Source organism: Bison bison, unplaced genomic scaffold (genome assembly GCF_000754665.1).
Source record: "Bison bison bison isolate TAMUID 2011002044 unplaced genomic scaffold, Bison_UMD1.0 scf7180017864299, whole genome shotgun sequence".
NCBI lineage: Eukaryota > Metazoa > Chordata > Mammalia > Artiodactyla > Bovidae > Bison > Bison bison.
In genome coordinates this window covers 56778-81199 of record NW_011494871.1, presented here as the reverse complement: position 1 = coordinate 81199, position 24422 = coordinate 56778, and the positions used below count along the sequence as shown (strand labels likewise).

The 24422-nt window shown below is 42.0% G+C and overlaps 2 protein-coding genes and 1 pseudogene across 7 annotated transcripts in view; 1 reads left to right on the top strand and 2 right to left on the bottom strand.

Moving 5' to 3' along the window:
* The window catches only part of CENPJ (centromere protein J), a 38670-nt gene extending 19097 nt beyond the window's left edge, over positions 1-19573 (top strand). For 3 of the 6 annotated variants that reach the window (XM_010851159.1, XM_010851162.1, XM_010851163.1), the window contains exons 9-17: positions 792-957; positions 3127-3369; positions 7071-7155; positions 14517-14578; positions 14830-14940; positions 17191-17331; positions 17409-17493; positions 17579-17699; positions 19216-19573. In XM_010851159.1, the coding sequence (XP_010849461.1) occupies positions 792-957; positions 3127-3369; positions 7071-7155; positions 14517-14578; positions 14830-14940; positions 17191-17331; positions 17409-17493; positions 17579-17699; positions 19216-19411 (1210 nt within the window). In that variant the 3' untranslated portion in view covers positions 19412-19573. Of the gene's footprint in view, positions 1-791; positions 958-3126; positions 3370-7070; positions 7156-14516; positions 14579-14829; positions 14941-17190; positions 17332-17408; positions 17494-17578; positions 17700-19215 lie in introns of those variants that run through there. The other 3 variants (XM_010851160.1, XM_010851161.1, XM_010851164.1) reach the window with 3 other exon arrangements.
* LOC104996795 lies at positions 10038-10406 on the bottom strand (annotated as a pseudogene).
* A 3460-nt stretch (positions 19574-23033) lies between the features above and the next one.
* The window catches only part of RNF17 (ring finger protein 17), a gene marked incomplete at its 5' end in the record, with an annotated part of 56243 nt that continues 54854 nt past the window's right edge, over positions 23034-24422 (bottom strand). Inside the window, one exon of the mRNA XM_010851237.1 lies at positions 23034-23132. Coding sequence (XP_010849539.1) covers positions 23034-23132 — 99 coding nt within the window. The remainder of the gene's footprint in view (positions 23133-24422) is intronic.

Sequence of the window (24422 nt, the reverse complement as noted above, 5' to 3'; positions counted from 1 at the left end):
GAGCATGTGAGTCGGGACCCCTTATTCCACAGTCCTGCTGTTGTCGCGCCATGTGCTCTCAGCACAGCATCCAAAGACCCTGGGTTATGACAGCCCCAGACCAGTGTGCTGCTGTGCTCAACACCAGAGTCCTCACCGTGGTCCCAGAGACCATGACCTTTAGTGGTCCTCCCAGCCCCACCATGTTTTTGACATTCTCTCCTACTGTTCTGTCTCTTTAGCCACACTGGCCTCCTGGCTGGTCTTTGAACACGAGTCATGTTCGTACCCTGGGGCTTTTGCACACAGAGTTTCCTCTTCCTGGAATACTCTGTCCAGATATCTTCATGACCGATCTCTTCCGGTCCCTCAGATTTCACTTCACATACTATCTCAGCAAGGTGATTCCATCCGTAATTTCAGTCCTCTGACCTCCATATTTTCTAACCTCATTTCTTGCTTTATTCTTAACATTTCTAGCGTTCCATATATTTTACTTTTTTATCTTTATTGTCCTCTGTTGCTCCCACTAGAATGTAAGAAGCTTTGTAGGACTAAGGATTTTATTTTTCTCACTGTGGTTTCTCCAATTCCTAGCATAGTGCCTGAGTCATAGGTGGTTCCCAGAAAATGCTTGCTGAGAGGGGCTTTACTGAGTTGATTGTTGTTTCACTACTGTTGATTGAAGGTGGAGTCACCGAAACCAGCAGCTTCTCCATTCCAGGCTGTCACTGGGGCTTCATTTTGTGCCACATGTGGATCACTATATCGAGGTGGTCTCCTTAGATGATAATGTGGTTTGGTCATTTTAGGAAAGAAATTGCTGACTTTGAACAACAGAAAGCAAAAGAATTGGCTCGAATAGAGGAGTTTAAAAAGGAAGAAATGAGGAAGTTACAAAAGGAACGCAAAGTTTTTGAAAAGTATTCTACAGTTGCAAGAACTTTCCCAGATAAAAAGGAACGTGAAGAAATTCAAGTATGTCAGTTATTTATATCATATTCATAAGTTATTAAAGGTGGCAGTCTTGTAAGAATTTTAGAATTATTTGTGTCAAAGAGAAATTGGGTATCAATGTATTAATCATCCATTGGCTCAGCAGATAATCGAAGATACCAGGAATACCTTCTGTAGTCACGGCTTTTCATTTTAATTTTTATTAAATTTTTTACTCTTTGGCTATGCCATGGGGATCTTAGTTCCCCAACCAGGGATCGAACCCTCACCCCCTCCACCTTAACCACTGGACCTCGAGAGAAGTCCTGTACTCTTGTCTTGTGAAGAGTAAAATATGTCAGTTCTTTTCTTACTAAAGACTTTCCCAGAAAAGACTACGATAATGACATGGATAAATTCAAAACGTTGATTTTGAATTCCTTTTAACTTTACTGAGGAATAATTGAAATATATAGCTATGTGTTTAAAAGTATACTGTGTGATGATTTGATGCACATATACATTGTGATGTGATTACCAAGGTCAAGTTATCTCTGAGTGAGTGGGTGTGGAGAATGCCGAAGATCTGCTCTGAGCAGCTGTCTGGTGCACAGTGCAACTTTGTTAACCAGTCACTGAGCTGTACCGAAGCCCCTCAGAACTTACACTCTTCTTGCAGCTCAAAGTTCATGTCCTTTGACCTCCCTTGCTCCATTTCCCCTCCCTCCAGCTCCCGGAAAGAGCATTCTGCTCTTGGAAGTCAGCTTTTCCCCACTAAAATTCTATGTGTAAGTGATACCATATAGTATTTGTCTGCTGCTGCTAAGTCGCGTCAGTCGTGTCCAACTCTGTGCGACCCCATAGACAGCAGCCCACCAGGCTCTGCCATCCCTGGGACTCTCCAGGCAAGAACACTGGAGTGGGTTGCCATTTCCTTCTCCAATGCATGGAAGTGAAAAGTGAAAGTGAAGTCACTCATTTGTGTCTGACTCCTAGCAACCCCGTGGACTGCAGCCCACCAGGCTCCTCTGTCCATGGGATTTTCCAGGCAAGAGGACTGGAGTGGGTCGCCAGTGCCTTCTCCGATAGTATTTGTCTATTTTTGGTTTATTTGGCTTTGAATTCTTAAAATTATTTAGGTTTATGAGTTACCATTTTAGAATAGTTTATTTTTGCACATGATAACTGGTTACCAGTTAGAAATTGCTCACTTCTTGGTTGCACCCCACTGTTTTATAAATAGGAAGTTCAGGGAGGTAATGACCTTGCTTCATGTGTTTTCATGGCACAGAACTGGGATACGAGCCTTGACCTCACCTGGGCCCTGGAGTCTGTCTCTCTGACGTCGAACCCTGGGAAGGGCCTTGACCTCACCTGGGTCCAGCCTCCGTCTCTCTCTGAAGTCACACCCGGGAAGGGCCCCTGAGCCCTGTTCCTTCCCCTGTTGCCTTTGCTGCTCTGTTGACTGCTGTGAGGCTGTGATAGGGGTGGGTGTTCAGGCCCACACGTGTTCACGAAGTGGTGGGCCGCCTCAGTCGGAGTGAGCTTGTGGGTGGTGGCGATGCTTTCTTGATTTGACTTCCCTCCGTTCTCAGTCACTCCCCGTAATTTGTACCCACATGGGTGCAGGTGGCTGATTTCTGTTTGTACAATTGCAAGTAGCTTCCTCAGACATTTCCAGGAGTTTCTTCACTTAGTCATTCAGTGCATCTGAAACAAGTCATTTTCTCAGAACCAGTTCTCAGGAATTTCAGATACACCCAGTTTCAGTCTCAGGAATTTCAGATAGACCCAGTTTCAGGGCTGGGAGTTCTGACTTCATTTATTCCCTTTGTCACTGCTCTTCCTTCAGTTAGTCATGGATTCCTCTTCACCAGATAACCCCACTTGTCTCTTTCTATTTCAGTTAATATCTTAGTTTAGATCTCAATTACCTCATGGCTTCTTTGTGATGTCTGACATCCCCTGCCCCCACCGCCCCCTCCCCTCGCCCCCTCGCCTCCTGGAATCTTATTGATGGTATGAGGTGGGACTCCAGCTTGAACCCCGTTCCTTTTCCTGAGGAACCCGATGTTTCTGAAATGTGATTCGCTAAGTCTTCCCTTTTCTGCTCTTTGTGCTGGGCTAGTGATCCTAGTTTGTTGATGTGTTGTCTCTCCTGTTGCATTGTTTTAATTCTAGTAATGGTGTTTTTTTTTTTTTTTGGGAAAGGTTTTGAAGCGGCAGGTATCTGATTTACAGGAAGATCTGAAAAGAAAGGAAGCAAAGTGGTCCAGTACACATGGCCGTCTTAGAAGCCAGATAGAAATGTTGGTCAGAGAGAACACAGACCTCCGGGAGGAAATAAAAGTGATGGAAAGGTTCCGACTGGATGCCTGGAAGAAAGCAGAAGCCACAGAGAGCAGCGCCAGGATGGGTCAGTGTGTGACCGCCTCAAAGAAAGATGGGTTCTTGGTAGGTTTTGTCACCTTGTCTCTGTTGTCGTTTAGTCTCTCAGTCGTGTCCGACTCTGTGCGACCCCATGGACCGTAGCCCACCAGGCTCCTCTGTCCGTGGGATTCTCCAGGCGAGAATACTGGAGTGGGTGGCCATTTCCTCCTTCAGGGGATCTTCCTGACCCAGGGATTGAACTGCGTCTCCCATGTTACAGGCAGATTCTTTCCCACTGAGCCACCAGGGAAGCCTCTGTCACCCTGGGGAGATGCTGACTATTTGGGGAGTTGGATTCATAGAAAGATATAGAGGGTGGGAGCCAGGGCCAGGGGAGGGGAGGAGGAGGAGCTGCTGTTTCCTGGGTACAGACTCAGTTTTGCGAGGTAAGAGCTCGAGATGGTGCGACTGCACAGCAGTGTGAGCGTACTTAAATACTGAACTGCCTTGAGAAGGTTGAGATGGTAGTTCTATGTGTATTTCACCACAGTTAAATTCTTCTTTTGTGCATTGTAAAGATTTCAAACTCATTTTTATGATTCTTTAAAACCACTGTACCATGAAGGAAGTCCCACTTTTAATCTTTTTTTAAAAAAACTTTTTGTTTATTTATTTATGGCTGTGCTGGGTCTCTGTTGCTGTGCACGGGCTTTCTCCAGTTGCCGCGAGTGGGGGCTCCTCGAGTTGTGTGGGCTGACTGCAGCGGCTTCTCTTGTGGTGCATGGGCTCAGGGCGTGCAGGCCCAGCAGCTGCAGCCTGAGGACTCAGTGGTTGTGGCTCAATGGGCTCAGTTGCTCTGTGGTGTGTGAAGTCTTCCCAGACCAGAGGTCAGACCTGTTTTCCCTTGCATTGGCACATGGATTCTTAACCACTGGGCCATCAGGGAAGTCCCTCATTTTGATAATTCTTGTAGAAGAATTATAACACAATAGGCAGGTAATCTCAGTTAAAACAGGGTAAGTAAATTTTATGCAGAGATCCTCTTTTTTTTGTGCATATGATCCTTTTGAAACAACTGTTTTTTTACTCATCTATATTCACGGCTGTGATGTGCAGACACTGAGGCACTGGGGATCAAGCAGTGAACAAAACAGACTTCTTGTCCTCTTGGAACTTGTATTCCAGTGGTGGGAGAAAGATGAGTGTTGGACATGGTGTGTGAGGTTGTGATGAGGACTAAGGAGAAAAAGCAAGGAGGTGGGATACCTGTTGGGGGAGGGTGTTGCAGTTTTCTGTCCAGCATCTGGGGAAAGCTCTCCTGAGAAAGCAAGGTTTGAACAACAGCCAGGAGAGGGCGCAGTGAGCCAGGATAAGTCGGTTTGGGAGTCCCGAGGCTAGAGGAGCCCTGTGGCTGGTGTGGCTGGAGCAGAGTCCATCCTGGAGAGCAGAGCAGAGTGTGAAATTAGAGATGGGCTGGGAGTGGCCGGTGCAGCTTTCCTTAGGCCTTAATCACTTCCCAGAGTGCTGCCTTTTCTTCTGAGTGAGATCTCGAACTCTCAGAAGGATGCATGGGAGGGGCGGCCCCCCTGCTGCAGACGTGAGAGTGGACTGAGGTGGGCTGCGGGCACCATGAGGAGCATTGGGGGACTGTGGTCTTAGACTGGTGGCTGAGACTGTGGAGCGGTTGGGGAGGGTGGAGATGTGGGTGGGATTTAGTGATAAACTGGGTGTGGGGTATGACAGCAGGAAAGTGGGCTTCCAAGTTGAGGGTCATTTTTTTGGGGGGGGGGCCATTTATCATGAGTCCCCTCAAAAGAGAGTACATGTTTCTGGGAGCGTGGATGTTAGGAGCTCAGGTTAGGTCAGGTGAGTTTGAATTGTCTGCTGGACATCAGGTGGACACGGGGTGGAGTTGGGTGTGTATCCAGAGAAGGTCAGGTCTGGGCTAGAAGTTTGGGGCCCTCAGAATGTGTGGGAGAGACCACTAGGGCTGAAGGTATGGATGGTGAGGAGAAAGAACCAGAGCTGAAGTGGGGAGGTTAGTGTGGTGTCCTGAGGGCCAAGTACAGCAGGCAGAGAGGCCCGAGCCTCAGAGGCTGCTGCTGAGTAAGGTGAGGGCTGAAAGTAGATTCTTGGATTTGCCAGAGGAAAGCCTGACTGGGTGAGAGAGTGAGAAGCTTCAGACAGAGTGTAAAGCTTTGTGCAGAAGTCTTATAGTAAATACAAGGAAATGAGGTAGTAGCTGCAGGGGAAGTTTTTTATTTTTGTTTTAAGATGGGAAAATTAACAAGTGTTTATGTATTAGTAGGACTGAGTAGGCGGAGAGGAAAACCTTGAGGAGACCATGCGAGGGTTGTTGAAGCGGTGTCCACACGAAGGGCTGGGGTTTGAGGGGTGGGAGCACTGGTGTGGACGTCTGTGCCTGGTGATGGGGCGGCTCGGGGGTGGACCCATAGCTGCACGTGGGGGAGCCCTTGGTGGGAAGTTCCCCCAACCCTTTACCTTTTCTCAGAGGAGTGGGAAGCCTGGCTCTCTGCTGAGAGAGGGGATGGAGGAGGCTCTGGGAGCTTTGAGGGGAGGGAGGGACGGGAATTCGGGGTCCTCAAGAGCGCAAAGCCAGGGGGAAATGTGGTCTGACTCCACAGAGGTTAGAGATGGTATGTTTCAAGTAGGAATTGTTTGTTATTTTTGCTTATTCAGCTTTTCGAGTGTAAATGGTAGACAGTTAGCAGAGGTTATGTCAGTCCAGTGAATATCAGAGTGAGGGGGCATGAAGTTGACAGTATATATAGCAAGAGTGACTGCAGTGAGCCATGATTTCAGTCTGCTCAAGAAGGGCAGAGGTTTGGGGAGATGCAGGAAACACGATCAGTGGATCGTGGGACCCTGCATGCTGTAAGCCCTGGAGGAGGGAAGGTGTCAGCGGGGTGAGCTGGGAGGACAGGATGTGGAGTCAGAGGGTAAGATTCCCCCACTCCCAACCATGTTATTATGAAAGCTGAGCCAAACAAATTTGAAAGAATAGTATGATGAATACCTGAACACTTCATCTAGATCCAGTCATTGTTCCCTTTTGCCACATTTCCATGTAAAGTGTTTTGCTGAACCATTTGAAGGTAATGGCAGAAATTGTGGCATCTCACCTCTAAATACTTTGGCACTTTATTAAATGGCACTGGCTTTTTGAATGATTATTATTTTGTAGGTTGCTCTGAAATTGATACTTTGGCAGCTCTTAATAATTGCAGATGTTGATAATGACTAGTTCTCCTTTGTCCACTGGAGTACCTAGCTGAGGTGGGAGAGAGTGGTCTGGAGGCGGCAGCTATGGCATTATCTCCTGACAAGCAGGGTACGTGGATGAGACTGACTGGGCAGGAGAGAAGGGGATCTGGCTGGAGCAGGAGATGGGAGCAAGGAGGACATCTCCCTTGACCCCTAACCCCAGGGGGTGGGAAGACAGGGTGTGCAGTCTCCTGGTGTCTGACCATGAGTTCCAACCCTCTCCTCTGACCGCTCTGGTAATGTCACAAAAACTGTTTCACATTGTCTGCTGTGCCTCACTTGAGGAGTGAATGTATTTCCAGAGGTGGCGTGTGAGGATGTGTGTAGTCCATTCCTGGTAGCAGCTGGTTCTCCGGCCTGTTCACTCAGTATACATGAAAACAGCATAAATTGAACACACTTAAAGTATTCCCTTTGCAAGCTGAGTTCTGTTACTTTCTTTCCTTGTACTAATGTGTAGACTAAACTAATTTTATATTCAACATTTTCTCATACTATAGAATTCATCAGTTCGATTTCAAAAGAGTCAGATTTCTTCAGGAACCCAGGTAGAAAAGTACAAAAAAAATTATTTGCCAACACAAGGTAAGATAGTTGCATGATCTTTTTATAAAATATTTTAGAAACTTAAAGAGTGGAGAATTTACACCAACTTAATAGAAATAAGATATTGTAAATATAATTGAAGCCCCTGTGTATCCTCCTTCCAGTTAATTTGCACCCAGACCACATTCCCTTTCTTATTTTTCATTCTTTTAGTACATTGTGTCCATAAATCAACGTAGTATTGTGTCATACTCCATCTGTCTGCCATTTGCTTTCTATTTTAAGACCTACCCTCAGTAATACATATAAACTCCAGCTGTACATATTCCATGTATATTTGCCACAGTTAAGCTGTCTTGTTGATGGGCATTCACGTTCTCCATGTCTGTCACAGAATGAATAGGACAAGTCTTGGTCATGTGAGCTTCTCTCAGACACATGTCAGGGGTAGGATATTGGGTCACATCAGGTTTGTCTCAGTTGAGGAGATGTTTGGGTTCGATCCCTGGGTTGTGAAGATCCCCTGGAGAAGGGAATGGCTACCCACTCCAGTATTCTGGCCTGGAGAAATCCATGGACTGTACAGTCCTTGGGGTCGCAGAGAGTCGGACACAACTGAGCAACTTTCAGTTCCCTTTGCAGTTTTTTTTTTTTATTGTCAACAGAACATGCTCTTTGTGCTTGCTAACACTTGATCCGCTTAGACTTTAATTTGGCCAGTGAGATGGGTGTGAAATGATGAGTCACTGTCATTTTAATATGCATTTCCCTGATTACCGATGAGGTAATGTGAGCATCTTTTGATATTTAGTGGACATTTGAGTTTCCTCTTGTGAATTGCCTGTTCATCTCTTTTGCCCGTTTAAAACTGTGTGTATGCTTGTCAGGTTTTGCATATTAAAGTTAATTATAAGCACTGCCAGTATCTTCTGCCCATCTATATTTAGCTTTTTGGTTTTTGTTTCTTTATACATGTGTTTTCCCTTTTAATACTGAATTTAATCAAAAAAATGGTTTTGCTTTTTGTGACTAAGAAATCCTTCTCAAACATCAAGTCACAAATACACTATTTTCTTCTATGAACTTTTGTTTTCACAGCTGGGTCTTTAATCTGCCTGGAAGTTTTAGAAAGTATTTCTGTAAATTAAATTTATAGAAATGGATATAACGTATGTGGTTTGAAAATTATAAAGGAAATATGAGTAACCACTGCCCACAATAAGAATTAGCAACACCTCAGAACTGCCCCCTCTGTGATCATATTACATTGCTTTTCCTTGAAAATAGTTTCTACTTTCATAGGTATAGTCCTAAAAAAAAAAAGTTTTACTTTTTTTGAGCTTTCTGAAGAGTCAGTCATGCTGTATGTATTCCATTATATTCTTCTTTCACTACGTGTTTTTGAGATTCAGTCTTGTTGATCTAGTTCACTAATTTTCACTGCTAGGTAGTATTAGTATTCCAATTATGAATATATTACAGTTTGTTATTTTTCTGTTGATGGTTAAGTTTTTCTTAAGTTTTGGGATGTTAAACAATGATGCTGTGAACTTTCCTACTCATTTCTGGTACACATTCATTTCTCTAAGACATATACCTAGGGCTAGAGTTAAACTGAGTAATTTGTAGGAATATCTTTAACAGATATTGCCAAAATATTTCCCAAAGTGATTTTACTCTCTCACCAGCAATGTAAGTGCTTGCTTTGCTCCACATCTTGTTATTACTTGATTTTCAGAATTAAATTCATGCCAGTCTGTTAGGAGTATATCTGAATCTCATAGTTTTAATTTGCATCACCATTACTAAATATGTTGAACACATTTGCCTGTGTTTAGTAGCTGTTCAGAATTCATCTTTTGAGAAGAAATTGATGAGATCTTTATTTTGTGGAGTTGTCTTTTTCTTTATTGTTCGTGGGAGGGTCCCCACATCCTCATAATCCTGTAACAGTTTCATGTATTGCAGGTATCTTCTCCCAGTGTATAGCTTGTTTTTTTACTCTTAATATGTTAAAGATATAAAAAGTATCTTTTTAAATTGAAATATATCTGACATATAACATTGTATAAATCTGAGGTGTACATCATGTTGATTTGATGGATTTAGATATTGTAATGTGACTGTCAATGTGTCCATACCTAGCACCTCTATTAAATCACATAATTATGATTTCTTTTTTAGTGGTTGGAATAATTAAGATCTAGTCTTCTTAGCAAGTTTATGATTATAGCATAGTATTGTTGTTCACTACACTGTGCTTTCTATCTCTAGGACTTATTTACAGCTCACTGCAAGTTGGTATACCCTAATTTCCACCTCCTAGCCCTTAGTAACCACTGTTTTATTCTCTGTTTTAATGTGTGGCTTTTTGAAATTCCACATGTATGTTATACCATACAGCAATATTCCCCGGTATATATGTACCACATTTTCTTCATTCATTCATGGAAGGGCACTTTAGGTTATTTCCATATCTTGACTGTTGTGAATAATACTGCAGTAAACATGGGAATGCATGTATCTCTTCAATATCCTATTTCCATTTCCTTTGGATATATATACTCAGAAGTGGAATTGCTGACTTGTTTGGTAATTCTGTTTTTAATTTTTTGAGGAAATGTGCATACTGTTCCCTAGTGGCTGTACCAATTTGTATTCCCACCACCATTGTACAAGGGTTTCCTGTTCTCCACATCCTTGTTACCTAACAGGGTAATACTTGTTATCACTTGTCTGGGTTTTTGTTTTTTTTTGATAGCCATTGATATGCATTTCCCTCAAGATTAGTGATGTTGAGCATCTTTTCATGTACCTCTTGGACATTTGGATACCATGTTTAAAATTTTGTCTAGTTAGTTCCTCTGCCCATTTTTATTTTTTTAAAACAATCTCAAATTTTTAGTATATGTGCTGCCGAAGCAAGCACATAAATTCAAATTTTTATTGTCTCCTTAATAAAACAAAACATGAAGCTCAAAACTGGTTCACTTGGCCCTTTCTGTTATCTCTTCCCAGCCCAAAATACTTGCATCTCTTAATAACGAGCATTCTCTTAGATCTGCAGTTGGGCTCAACACCCCAACGTGTTCAAGCCTTGGTACAGTCTTTGTAGTTTTAGCCTTCTTGTGGAAAATCGGCTTAGTCTGCCCACCGTAGCCCCTCTGCTTCCTGTCATAATGCTACTTTCCTTGGGGATGCAGAGAATCCTTGCTTTTCTTCTACTGGGTCACTTTGTGGGGCTGGTGCTTGCCATACTTAGTTCAGCAGCTTTTAGGAATGTTCACCATGTTTGCGAGAGGGCTACCAGCACAGAAAGCCCTCAACCCATTTTTAAATTGTATTTTTTTGTGTTTTTTTAATTATTGAGTTGTATGAGTTCTTTAGGGCCTCCCAGGTGGTGCTAGTGGTAAAGAACTCGCCTGCCAAGGCAGGAGACCTAAGAGACATGGGTTTGATCCCATGGTCGGGAAGATGCCCTGGAGAAGGGTATGGGACCCCACTCCAGTGTTCTTGTCTGGAGAATCCCTTGGACAGAGGAGCCTGGTGGGCTATAGTCCATAGGGTCGCAGAGTCGAACATGACTAAAATGCACTCATGAGTTCTTTATATATTTTGTATGCTATGCTAAGTTGCTTCAGTCGTGTCCGACTCTGTGTGACCCCCTAGACGGCAGCCCTCGAGGCTCCCCCATCCCTGGGAACCTCCAGGCAAGAATACTGCAGTGGGTTGCCATTTCCTTCTCCAATGCATGAAAGTGAAAAATGAAAGTGAAGTCACTCAGTCATGTCCGTATATTAACTCTTAATTTGATAGATGGTTTATAAAAAATTTCTCTCATTCTGTAGGTTATTTGTTGATTGTTTCTTTGCTGGGCAGAAACTTTTAAGTTCGATGGTTTTTGCTTTTGGTGTTTGTGCTTTTGATGTTATATCCAAGAAATTATTGCCAAGACTGTTGTTAAGGAGCTTCTTTCTTATGTTTTGCTCTAGAACTTCTACAGTACCAGGTCTTATGTTTAAGACTGATCCATTTTGAGTTCATTTTGAGTGGTGTGAGAGAGATCCAATTCCATATTTCTGCATGTGTTCAGTTTTTGCATTGCTTTATAAAGAGACTGTGCATTCCCCCCTGTTGGGTGTTCTTGACTCCCTTGTTGAGTATTAGTTAATTGTATATGTAGGGGGTTTTCTATTCTGTTCTATGGGCATTTACATTAGTTGATTATTGATATGTAAGGACTTACGACTGCCATCCTATCGATTGCTTTCTTTTGGTTTTCTATTTCCATCGTTTCTTTTTCCCCCCGTTTCTGCCTACCTCTGTAAACATTTTTTCCCATGGTGGTGTGCTTCATCTCTTGTTTTGTTGTATTTGTGAATCAACTCTATATTTTTGCTTGCGGTCACCATGTGACCTACATAAAACATCTCATAGATAAAACAATCCGCTGTATGCTATTAGCAACTTATCATTATAAAGGCTCCACCACCCTTTTATGTTTTGATGTCACAATTTGCCTTTTTTATGCTCTGATTTCAGTAACATTACAGTAGCTCGAGTTTTTGGTTTTTTCACAGCACTGCACAGCATGCGGGATCTTAGTTCCTCCAGTAGGGACCGAACCTTTACGTCCTACAGTGGAAGTGCAGAGTCCCCACCACTGGACTTCCAGGGAATTCCATAGGTGTTGTTTTAAAAAATATTCTTTTCCTTTAAACGTTATACTATAATTAGGTGAATTAGGTTCTTTTTTTTAATCTGACTGTACATGTTCACGTTTATTACCAATGTGTTGTATACTTTCCTGTTGTCTTGTTGCTAGTTTGCATCTTTTTGTTTCTACTTGAAGATCTCCTTTCAGCATTTCATGCAGTGTCTTATAGGTCAGGTGATGCTGAACTACCTCAGTTTTTGTCTGGGAAAGCCTTTATTTCCCCTTCATATCTGAAGGATAACTTTGCTGGATAAAGTAGTCTGGGTGGGCAGGTTTTGTTTCATACTTTGATATGTCATTTTCCTCTCTTGGCCTGTGGGGTTTCTGCTGAGAAATCCACTGAGAGCCTAACACTGTGCCTTTATAAGTTACTTCTTTTTTTCCCCTGGCTGCCTTGAAGGTTTATTATCATTGATTTAGGAAGTTCTCACCTATTCTTTCTTTAAATAATGAAAGCTCTGATTTCTTCAAACTCTGTGCCCCTTTCTGCCGCTCCTCTTCTGGAACAACAGTTAATCAAGTATTTGCCCTTCTAGTGGGAATCCAATAGCTCTCGTTGGCTCTCTTAGTTTCATCTCCTTTTCTAGCTGTATTATTCTTGAATTTGTGTTTCCCAAGTCACTTGTTCTTTCCATCTGGTCTGCTGTGCAGTAGATGCTCTCTGTTGCATTCTTCACCTGTCATCGAATTCTTCACCTCCAGAATTTGAAGTAGCAGATACTTCCTTAACAAAGCTTTTATGACTTCATTGGTTCCTTCAGTTCACCAGGCTGGCTGCTAGAAACCTTTCGTTTTCCAGGAGGTAGGGCCATAGTTCAAGTTTGTGCTTCCTTCCCTGTCCACAGACTGGCTGTGGCCTATCTTCTGAGCACTCCAGCAGACACACAAGGAGCCGGCAGCAGTGGAGGTGTGGGTTCAGGATCCTGAGGTGCCTGTGGGCCCAGGGGGCGATCCTTGAGTGGCATGGGTGGACCGACGGTAGACAGCAGGAGCTGCATCCTTCCGTGCCCATTATGTGCTTACCTGCTCCCCTCCTCTTTTCCTGACTCCCCCTAGTTGTGGAGGCCCGGGCCCTCCTCAGAAGTTCAGCTGCTCCTGGAGAGAAAGCGGCTTCTGAGCCACATGGCAGGTGGCTGGGCAGCCGCTTCCACTCAAGCTTTCTGTGTCCTCCTCTGGAGAGGTCGTCTGCCACCACCACACAGCTCAGGTCCACGCACTGTCCCCTGGGCTGGGGGCAGCTCTCTCGGGTTCCCCTCTGCTCTGCGTATAAACTCGTCTCTGTCCTGCCCTGCTAGCCTGCTCGTCTACCCTGGACGTCTTCAGGTCCACTCTCTGCAGGTTTTTCCTCCCATAGTGAGTGGGGATGGGGCGGGTTTGCCGAGTCCCTTGGGTCCACAACTCCTACTGAGGTCTGGTCTATCTTCAGATGCACAGGTGGGCAAGAATCCCCCCAGATCCCTGGGTGTAAGGCGCTGGGGCTCTTTTGTTCAGTTACAAATGTCAAGTTGTTAAGGGGAAAGAGGAATGGCTTAGCTGCCATGACGCTGATGTCACCTTAAAAGTTGCCCACTTTCTTTCTTTAACGTAGTTGAATTTCACTTCTTTATGGGTAGTCCTCTTGCCTATAAAATGAGGATATTAGTCTCTTCGGTGGAGGGTGGTTACAGGATTCAGAGGTGATGTTAACACAGAGCTCAGACTGCAGGGTGGTTTTTGTGCCTGTGACGTGGGGGAAGTTGGTCATTTAGCCAAAACCTATGTGTGCTCCTTGATTCCTTTTCTCTTTACTCCCCACCCCCCTGCATTCCCATCCATCCTTAAATGCATCTCCTCTGATGTTGATGTTTTTCTGAATCAATCAAGTAGGTTGAACCGTATGAAATTACTAGTACCTGGCAACTTGGGATCCTTGGGTCTGTTATTTGACACAGCACACACACTGCCATCTCCACAGATGCCCACAGCCTGCTTAGTGGGCCCTCTACCTCTGCTCTTCTCCATTCTTGGAGCATTCAGGATCCATTCTGGTTTTTTACATTTAAGTCAGATCCTGGCACTTGAGCTTGAAACCCTTCAAATTTAGGACTACTATCCATTGGTATATAGGAAGACAGTATTAGAACTTTAGTGCCTTTTTAACCTAATTTCAGTTTGTTGTTGCTGTGGTGTCTATGTGTGAGCACGTACACACATGTGTGCTTATTTTATAAATTGTGTACTCCTAATACACAGTATAATTGGGTGTATTGGTCATGATCTAAAAAGTTTAGACCACAGCCATTAGGTCTATCCAGTTTCTTTTTCAAGCCATATTCTCTGTCTTTCTGGATGCTTCCACTCTTTGTTCTCCATTTCTGCCCTCTTAACTAAAGCCCTTGTCTGCAGAGCACCTTCAGGTTTATCTGTTAGGTTGGTTGAGCAGTTGTCTCTTTGTCCAGAAAGAGGTTGTAAACTTTCAGAAAACGGATACTGTCTTTGTCTTTCTTGGTCATCAGGACTTAAGTATTTGAATAAGCATCTGAATTTATATAATGAAGAACTAGGAATTAGTAAAGAAAAATACTCAAACTTATCTTAAATAACAGGTAAAGAAGAGTGAACTAAGGAAATGTTTGACCACAGTATTGAGTAAACTAAAATCTTTCAATTAATCAAACTAACTCTGACAGTAATATTCTAACAGGTAATCCATCTCAAAGATCCAAGTCTGAGCCTCGTGATTTAGGCAGCTCGGAGAAGGGACAGGTAAATCTTTGTTCTTATATATTCAGACATATTTCTTAGGCTTACGGTTGATGAGTGAATTGGTTTAAGTTTCCATTTATAAAGGAAGCTTTTTACTTAACATCATAAAGGTTTTCTATACAACACCAACACTAGCCATAGAATCCTGTAATAGTGAAATCTGGCTTTTGGACATAAGTGTTAAGTTTTAGCTGCTTGAGATTTTTATTACATGTCATATAGCACAGACTAAGAGCCTCCTGTCCTTATAGACGGCCTCACCCAGGGAGCTGCCTGAACCAGTGAACTTTCCAGATCCTGACTATAAAGAGGAGGATGAAAAAGAGGAAATTGAGGGAGAAATCAGCCATCCTGATGGAAAGGTTACTTTTTTTTTTTTTTTTTAATAAAAAATAGACATGGGTTAAAATATAGTTGAAACAGACTCTAAAATCATTGACTGTTGAGACTTGATGGGGCTTAAGGTCTTCAATGCTTTGGCTCATGTCCTCAGGTTGAACCTTTGGACTCCTCTGAAAACACTTGATAAATGAAAATGCATTTAGTTGCCATTTCTGAGAGATGCAACAAGAGGAGGAGTACAGTCTCATTGTTTAAGCTTCTTGTTCTTTCCCCAGATACGGCTGAAAGCCTTGGTAATCCTTAGTACTCGTAAAAGCCTCAGTTCAGTTCAGTCGTTCAGTTGTGTCGACTCTTCGCAACCCCATGAATCACAGCACGCCAGGCCTCTCTGTCCGTCACCAACTCCTGGAGTTCACCCAAACTCACGTGCATTGAGTTGGTGATGCCATCCAGCCATCTCATCCTCTGTTGTCCCTTTCTCCTCCTGCCCCCAATCCTTCCCAGCATCAGGGTTTTTTCCAGTGAGTCAACTCTTCACATGAGGTGGTCAAAGTTTTGGAGTTTCAGCTTCATCAGTCCTTCCAATGAACACCCAGGACTGGTCTCCTTTAGGATGGACTGGTTGGATCTCCTACCCCTCCTTAAATGTTTCCTGGATTAGCTGCTTCTCTGCCCCAGCCCAACAGTATTATTCCTGTGCTTGGGAAAGGTTCTGAGTGGGAACAGCCTGGCTGGGTGCTCCAGTTAAAGAATGAAGGACAAGGGAAGGGACAGAAACAGGGTTTGTAACTGAGGTGGTGGTTAGGGTATTTTTCCTTAGGTTTCTAGAACATGTGCTTTTTTAGGCTCTTTGATCCACTTTAATAGAAATGAGGTTGAAGTTCACTGTGAATTGTGAGGAATGAGTGAAGGACAAAGACCAGCAATCAGAAGGAAGTTGTTACCTCTATCCTCAAGTAGTTTTCCTGTACACTCTTTCAGTTCAGTTCAGTTGCTCAGTTGTGTCTGACTCTTTGTGACCCCATGAACCACAGCACGCCAGGCCTCCCTGTCCATCACCAACTCCCAGAGTCCACCCAAAGCCATGTCCATAGAGTCGGTGATGCCATCCAACCATCTCATCCTCTGTCGTCCCCTTCTCCTCCTGCCGTCAATCTTTCCCAGCATCAGGGTCTTTTCAAATGAGTCAGCTCTTCGCACAAGGTGGCCCAAGTATTGGAGTTCCAGCTTCAACATCAGTCCTTCCAGTGAACACCCAGGACTGATCTCCTTTAGGATGGACTGGTTGGATCTCCTTGCAGTCCAAGGACTCTCAAGAGTCTTCTCCAGCACCACAGTTCAAAAGCAACACTTTACTTTCGGGTAACAAATTGTTGATGAGGAAGGGTTTTCTTTTTTAGAAGAGGAATGAGAAATTAGGATATCACCAGTGTAGAAGGTCTAATGAAAGGGTCTTGGCAGCAGTCATCAGTGGCTGCTGAAACCTCAGATGAAAGGTTGACGGGTCTTATGCCGCTACCCAGTTAGTGCTGAGGTTGTGAGGCAGCCGCATACTTACTGATTTCTGGACACGCTGTCATACAGAGCCCACTGCTGTACCTAAAAGGCACTCGTCAGAATAATTCACCTGGAATGTAATCAAGCCTTGAGAGTAACTACTGGGTTTTTTAAGGAAAAATAGGATATGAGAACATGTTAACTGACAGAAAAATAGAAAAGCAATTGGCCAGATCCAGAATGTGGTCAGTACTATATGTTCAGTAACTTCGTTCTTTCAACAATTGGCATTAAAATGGGGAAACGAAGGGACCATAAAACATTGAGATCAGAGAGACACATCAACCCAAGTGTGTGTGGACCTTGTTTTCATCCATATTCAAGTAAACCATACAAAGCCTTTTTTTTGGGCGAATTTATGAAAAACAGTGTGAAGGTTATGATATAATGAGGAAATTACAGCTTGTTAGGGATGATAATAGTTTGGTTACTGACTGTTCCAGGAGAGATTTGTTGAAGTGTTTAGAGCTGAAGTGATATTCTGAAGGTTGCCTAAAAAAACAACTGAAAAGTTTGGGGGGAATAGGTGACTTAAGAATGGACATGATGTGCTAATAGGTGAAGTTGATTGTTTTGAATTGGAACTTTTCTCTCCGAGAAATATTTTAATTTTTATTATGAAAAATATCAAAGTAGGCAATTTATAAGAATTAGGGACGTTTTTGTCACGTGGTCTCAGGAAATTTTTGCTAGTTTGGTTTTCTTTTTTGTAGATAGAGAAGGTTTATAAGAATGGGTGCCACGTTGTGTTGTTTCCAAATGGAACGCGAAAGGAAGTGAGTGCAGATGGGGAGACCGTCACTGTCACTTTCTTCAACGGTGACATCAAGCAGGTCATGCCAGACGGGAGAGTGGTAGGTTTCCACAGGTGTTTTCTCTGTAGCATAAACACCCCTGAAGGAGCGGCAGCGCTGACTCCTTGTCTTTACAGGTCTACTACTATGCAGCCACGCAGACTGCCCACACCACATTCCCAGAAGGGCTGGAAGTTCTACATTTCTCTAATGGCCAGATAGGTGAGAACCTGCTCTGCCCTCTCATTCTATTAAATTCTTCCTTCCTTTAAAAATAAAATATTTATAATAACCCCCTTTCTTACAGAAAAACATTTCCCAGATGGAAGAAAAGAAATCACATTTCCTGACCGGACTATCAAAAACTTGTTTGCTGATGGACAAGAAGAGAGCATTTTCCCAGATGGTACAGTTGTCAGAGTACAACGGTATGTTACCTGTCAAGTTGGTTTCTAGTTTTCAACTTTCAATCAGTAATGAAGTTTAAAAATCTTAAACTTTAATAAGTCATTCAACATTTTAGTTGAGTTCAGAATCTGAGAGCAGGTAAGATGTGTTTGCAGCACTTTAGAATTTTAGACAAGTTTGAGACCAATGGATTCTAACATTTTGCTTAGTCTTTAGCCTAGAGATTTGAAGGATGTCTAAAGAACACTTCACGAAAGGAGGATGGCAGATACTTATTTAGAAATAAGTTTGGTGAAATTTGAAAACGGTGAGTGAGACACAGAAGGGAAGCTTCCCTGTCAATTTTTAAGAATAACTGGACTCTGTATTTTGATTTTCTGGGTCTCCCTGTCCCAGCCTAAGCACTTTACTCTTCTGGCCTCTCTAAGCCAATTCCAAATTAACAATTTCTTTCTTTATCCTTCTGAATGTTAAATTTCTTGAAGTCAGAGATGACTTCTTTAATCCACAGTGAAGAGTTTGTGAGATCCAGTCCTATTTTTAGTTTCACCCTCCTTTCCTGGAGTGTAGCAGTTAAGTACCCATTAACTTGAATTATGTGATGTAAACTTGGCAATAATGTAGGAACTCCTTATGGTCATGACTTTTTCCCTTAATGTGTTCTGAAATCTGGTGGTCTTTATCTGGTGCTCAACTAAAGAAAATTTGAGGAAAAGCGTATGTGTACAGTATAGATTTCAAAAACTTCTCAATTTTGACTCTTATGAAAAGTTCCCTAGAGCCATCTATCTGATCTTCAAGTGTTAAAACTCAGAAGTTTCTCAATTTTGACTCTTATGAAAACTTCCCTAGAGCCATCTATTTAATCTCATGGCCAGTCTTTTCTCATCTATACTCAGACACATCCCATGTTATTAGTTCATTCAGGATTATCATTTTTAAATTGAGGTGTAACTGACATATGACATTAGTTTCAGGTGTACCACAAAAATTTACTAGATATTTGTATAGCAGAATGATCACAAAAGTCTAGTTAACATCCATCATCACACATAATTACATGTTTTTCTTGTGATAAAAACTTTTATTCTCTTAGCAGTTTTTGAATGTGCAATTCATTCAGGGTAATTGTGCTATGTTTGTTTTTCACTTACAGCAGTGGTTTTCAAACTTCAGGGTGCATCTAAATCTGGAGGGACTGTTCAAGGGCTTGTTGCTGGGCCCCACTCAAATAATTGGCATTTCTAGTGAGCTCATGGGTGATGCAGACACCATAGGGCCACACGTTTACTAGAGCAGTGGCTCTCTAACCTTTGTATGTGGCAGAGAGCCACATATGTGTTCATATGAAATTTGAGAAATAACCAAAATAGAGAAAAACATTTCTCTATTTGCACCCTAGCTTTGTTTTATAATGGGACATTATCCTTAAAATAAGGACCAAGGATATTCTTGGAGAAGGAGTAACTGCCAGATTTCTCCTGTTGTAATCTTCATGTTTTTATAAAGGAATTAAATTCTATTTAAAATTTACAGAGATGGCAACAAAATCATAGAGTTTAATAATGGCCAAAGAGAACTGCATACGGCCCAGTTCAAGAGACGGGAGTATCCAGACGGCACTGTGAAAACTGTGTACACAAACGGGCATCAGGAGACCAAGTACACATCTGGTCGAGTAAGAATGAAAGACAAGGATGGTAATGTTCTCATGGACACAAAACTGTCATGAAACTCAGTCTGACTCAATGTGACTCATCATGAAATGACACTAACTTGATTTTCTTGTTAAAAAGAAATGTACATTTCTTGTGGATTCTGTGGTTTAATTTATATATTCTGTGTGTGTGTGCATGTGTGTGTGTATATAAATAAATAGAAAAGACTTTGGAGTATAAAACTTCTTGCTTTTTATGTTTGAAATGAACAGGGCAGCTTTCATTTTTAATTCACCTCCCTTGTCTCCTATGGTCATAAGCAGCATAGACTTTAATAAGGGGATGCTTTCTGTGGTTGGTGATGGCTATGAAAACCAGGAAGTACAAGAAATACAGTATCACATAGTTTTTATCACACAGATTTTCCTACTGCCTGTCAGCCCTATCAAGGTTATGCTCAGAAACATCACTGAAGGAGGAATCATTTCTCCACTCACTATTACTATACTCAATCAGTGCTGAAATTAAAGCATTATAATATCTACCACCAAGGTCAAAGAATGTGAAGTGAAAACGGAATATAGAAGTAAGTCAATCAGTCAAACAGGTAGGAAGAGTTCATTCTGCTAGTGCAGATCTCATGGGAGGAGAAAGCAGCTGTAATGAGGGTGATACCTGGTCAAAACAGGACACGTGAGAAAGGCGGGGCCTGAGAAACAACCAGGCAGTGTTATAAGTTTTCAGAGAAAATAAGGAATTATATTTACGTAACCTCAGGATTTAGAAAAGCTGGTTTTAGAAAAGGCGGATGAACCAGAGATCAAATTGCCAACATCCACTGGATCATGGAAAAAGGAAGAGAGTTCCAGAAAAACATCTATTTCTGCTTTATTGACTATGCCAAAGCCTTTGACTGTGTGGATCACAATAAACTGTGGAAAATTCTGAAAGAGATGGGAATATCAGACCACCTGACCTGCCTCTTGAGAAACCTATATGCAGATCAGGAAGCACCAGTTAGAACTGGACATGAACAACAGATTGGTTCCAAATAGGAAAAGGAGAACATCAAGGCTGTATATTGTCACCCTGCGTATTTAACTTCTATGCAGAGTACATCATGAGAAACGCTGGGCTGGAAGAAGCACAAGCTGGAATCAAGACTGCCAGGAGAAATATCAATAACCTCAGATATGCAGATGACACCACCCTTATGGCAGAAAAGTGAAGAGGAACTAAAAAGCCTCTTGATGAAAGTGAAAGAGGAGAGTGAAAAAGTTGGCTTAAAGCTCAACGTTCAGAAAACTAAGATCATGGCATCTGGTCCCATCACTTCATGGGAAATAGATGGGGAAACAGTGTCAGACTTTATTTTTTTGGGCTCCACAATCACTGCAAATGGTGATTGCAGCCATGAAATTAAAAGACGCTTACTCCTTGGAAGGAAAGTTATGACCAACCTAGATAGCATATTGAAAAGCAGAGACATTACTTTGCCAACAAAGGTCGGTCTAGTCAAGGCTGTGGTTTTTCCAGTGGTCATGTATGGATGTGAAAGTTGAACTGTGAAGAAAGCTGAGCACCAAAGAATTGATGCTTTTGAACTGTGGTGTTAGAGAAAACTCTTGAGAGTCCCTTGGACTGCAAGGAGATCCAACCAGTCCATTCTAAAGGAGATCAGTCCTGGGTGTTCTTTGGAAGGAATGATGCTAAAGCTGAAACTCCAATAATTTGGCCACCTCATGCAAAGAGTTGACTCACTGGAAAAGACTGATGCTGGGAGGGACTGGGGGCAGGAGGAGAAGGGGACAACAGAGGATGAGATGGCTGGATGGCATCACCGACTCGATGGACATGAATTTGGGTGAACTCTTGGAGTTGGTGATGGACAGGGAGGCCTGGCATGCTGCAATTCATGGGGTTGCAAAAGTCGGACACAACTGAGCGACTTAACTGAACCTCAGGATAGAAAGCCATTTTTGTTTCTGGTTGGGGGGCCCATGCTGTACAGCTTCTGGGATCTCAGGTTCCCCAACCCGGGAATGAACTCAGGTCACGTCAGTGAATGTGCCAAATTCTAACCCCTAGATCACAAGGTCCACCCTTGAGAAAGACTTTTAAATGAGATACAGCACAAATCTTAAAGGTTAATGAGTCAAAAGTTTGTCCAAAGATACCCCAAAAAGAAAAGTCACAGACTAGGAAAAGATACACATATCTGACAAACGATTAATAACCCAAATACATTAAGAAGCCTTACTAGTTAAAATTACAAAAGATATGAATGAGCAATAAGCAACTAAACCAGTGAATGCATATGACAAAAATGATGTATCTCTTGTATCATAAACTGGCTAATAATGGTCTGGCCACACTGCATGTCAGCAAGGAACTCAAGACTACTAATGGTAGAGTTAGTTTGAAAAACAATTACCTCAGGACTTAGTAAATTGCATTAGTATATTCACTGGAAAACCACTCATAGGTACAGAGAGGGTCTTACTGTAGAATAACTCTAATTGAGAAAAAACTGGTAACAACCTCAAGATCTAACAGAATAAATTATGTGCATAGAGGGATGTAACAATGCAAGTGAATATAACAGCTATGCATATCATTGTGGATAAAAGACTCTTAAGTAGGGGGAAAGGCAACTGTGTGATACTTAAAAAAATATACGGAACTGTATATTGTTTATGGATGCTTACATATACAGTAAAATTATAAAGACATATATAAGCATGTGCTAAGTTGCTTCAGTCGTGTTCTACTCTTTGCAACCGCATGGACTGTAGCCCACCAGGCTCCTCTGTCCATGGGATTCTCCAGGCAAGAATACTGGAGTGGGTTGCCATGCCCTTCTCCAAGGTATATAAGCACAATAAATGCCAAACTCACAGTATTCACCTCGTTTGTAGGTAAGAGAATGATTGGGGAAGGGTAGAACAGGTGCCTACACCTGTGCTGACAGTGTCTTATTTCTTAAACTGAATATATAGGAAATATTTTTCCTAATGTGGCTAAAATATAAAAATTAAAATAAGTAAATACTTGGAAAGCAAATGTTTATTAACTTTTTTCAAACAGTTCTTAACAGTTCAACATGTAAGGAAGGAAAAAAAAAAAGCCCAGCAATATTGCAGAACAAGTGAAGGAAATAAGCCTGAAATGGTCTACACTGTAACAGAAAACTTTCTTCTGGGCTGCTACACATGCTCTGTACTGTATACCTGAAAAACAGAATGTGTTATTTTAAACCTGTGCTTAATGTTCAAATCTAGTTACTAAATCGTGTGTTACACTTATGTGAATGAATAGAGTGTGAGCTGTTTACCGATTAACCCTAATAATGTTTGTTATTAGGACACTGGTTATCCAGTAGTACCGTATGCAGAGGTAAGAGTTATGAGCTTGAATTATTTTCAGTGCTGGTCTCCTCCTTACGCCCCAAAACTATTTGGTACCATGATCAATCAGGACAGCTGTTCAATCCCAGCATTTTCACAACTATGGAACCTTTCTGATACTGACACTCAGTAGTTTATAGTTTAGAAGGGCTTATTAAGGAGAAATCTAGAAGAGAGATTCTTGTTGAGCTTGGTTGTCATTCCTTTGAGAAACAGTGTGAACCTCTGCTGTGTCAGTGCTGTGCCTGAAGCTGACCGTAAGGATGAACAAGAAATCATGGTACTTACATCATTCATCTCGGTCTGCAAGCCCCATTTCTACTAATGACATATGAATTGGATACTGTTTATCTTCATATAAAGTCACCATTTGTTCTGGTACCTGAGCCTAAAATGAAAAGATCTTTGTCAAGAAAATACCATCATGTCTTTGCTGCCTGTTCCTCCTACAGCTGGCAAGACAGACAAGGCATTCTCTAAGTTTATAAATTTGTACTATGTCCTTTCAAAGGTATTTGTGATGGTTTCTTGCTAAATTCCATTCTTTCTGTCTTCTACTTTATTTGAAATGGAACTCATCCCCAAAGTTTTCCTGGATTGAGCCAGTGGGCTCTCATAGTACCTTCCTTGTTAAAATTCATTTGCACTGTACACATAAAGCATACCTTTATGCACACACCACATTTTGATTGTTGTTCATGAGGTGAATACACATGTATTTGTAAGAACACTTACTTGGTCTGCTAGTATTTTCACTGGCTTCTTGAGAGAAACCTTGCATAAGCTCTTTACACTACTGCACACACAGGAGTGTGATATGTACAGAGATTTTCAAAAAGCACTTTCTAGTAACCGCACTACTACATTAAGAGCTCATTTTTGCCACAGCCAATATATCAGAAATCCCCAAATCTCAGGTCCTCAAATCAGAGCAAGTTGGGCTGAAACAACAGTGGTGAGGATGAAGCTGAACTGAAGAACATGTTTGCATCTAAAGGGACAGCTGCTGCACCACTTGTGTTGTCATTCCAGAAGATTTTGTAATATTTAAATATATAAAATATTAGATTTTATAATACATAAAATATATAAATACTAGATTTTATGACACTTAAAAACAGCAGAGTTTTGGTGTATAATTTTCCAGTTTTAAAACAGCTGTGTTATTAAACATGGGTATAGGTCAGAGTCTGTGGGTCTCTCTTTTGTGTCTAAGCCTCTAAAGTAGAAAGCATATTAATACTGAGCATGACCTGGGTTTTCTTATTTGAACCTTTTCATACAGTTCTACTACATTAAACAATTCAAACTTAGTATGAGTACTCTGAAAACCACTTTCTCTGATTTTGACCACAATTCCGTTGTAATTTTTCCAACTTTTAGGACGCAGTTTAAATGTTACTTTTCCCCTGTGGTACTCTACTGGGCAGGGGCTCAAATACCATATTCCAATCTCTTCAGATAGATATCATTCCTGCTTCTCCCTACATCTCACCCCCAAATACCTGTACTTGTTTGATAACACTTCATTCATTCTACTTGTATTAATGGTTTACACGTTCCCCTCATTGAACTCAGTTCAGTTCAGTCGCTCAGTCGTGTCAGACACTTTGCGACCCCATGAACTGCAGCACACCAGGCCTCCCTGTCCATCACCAAATCCCAGAGTTCACTCAAA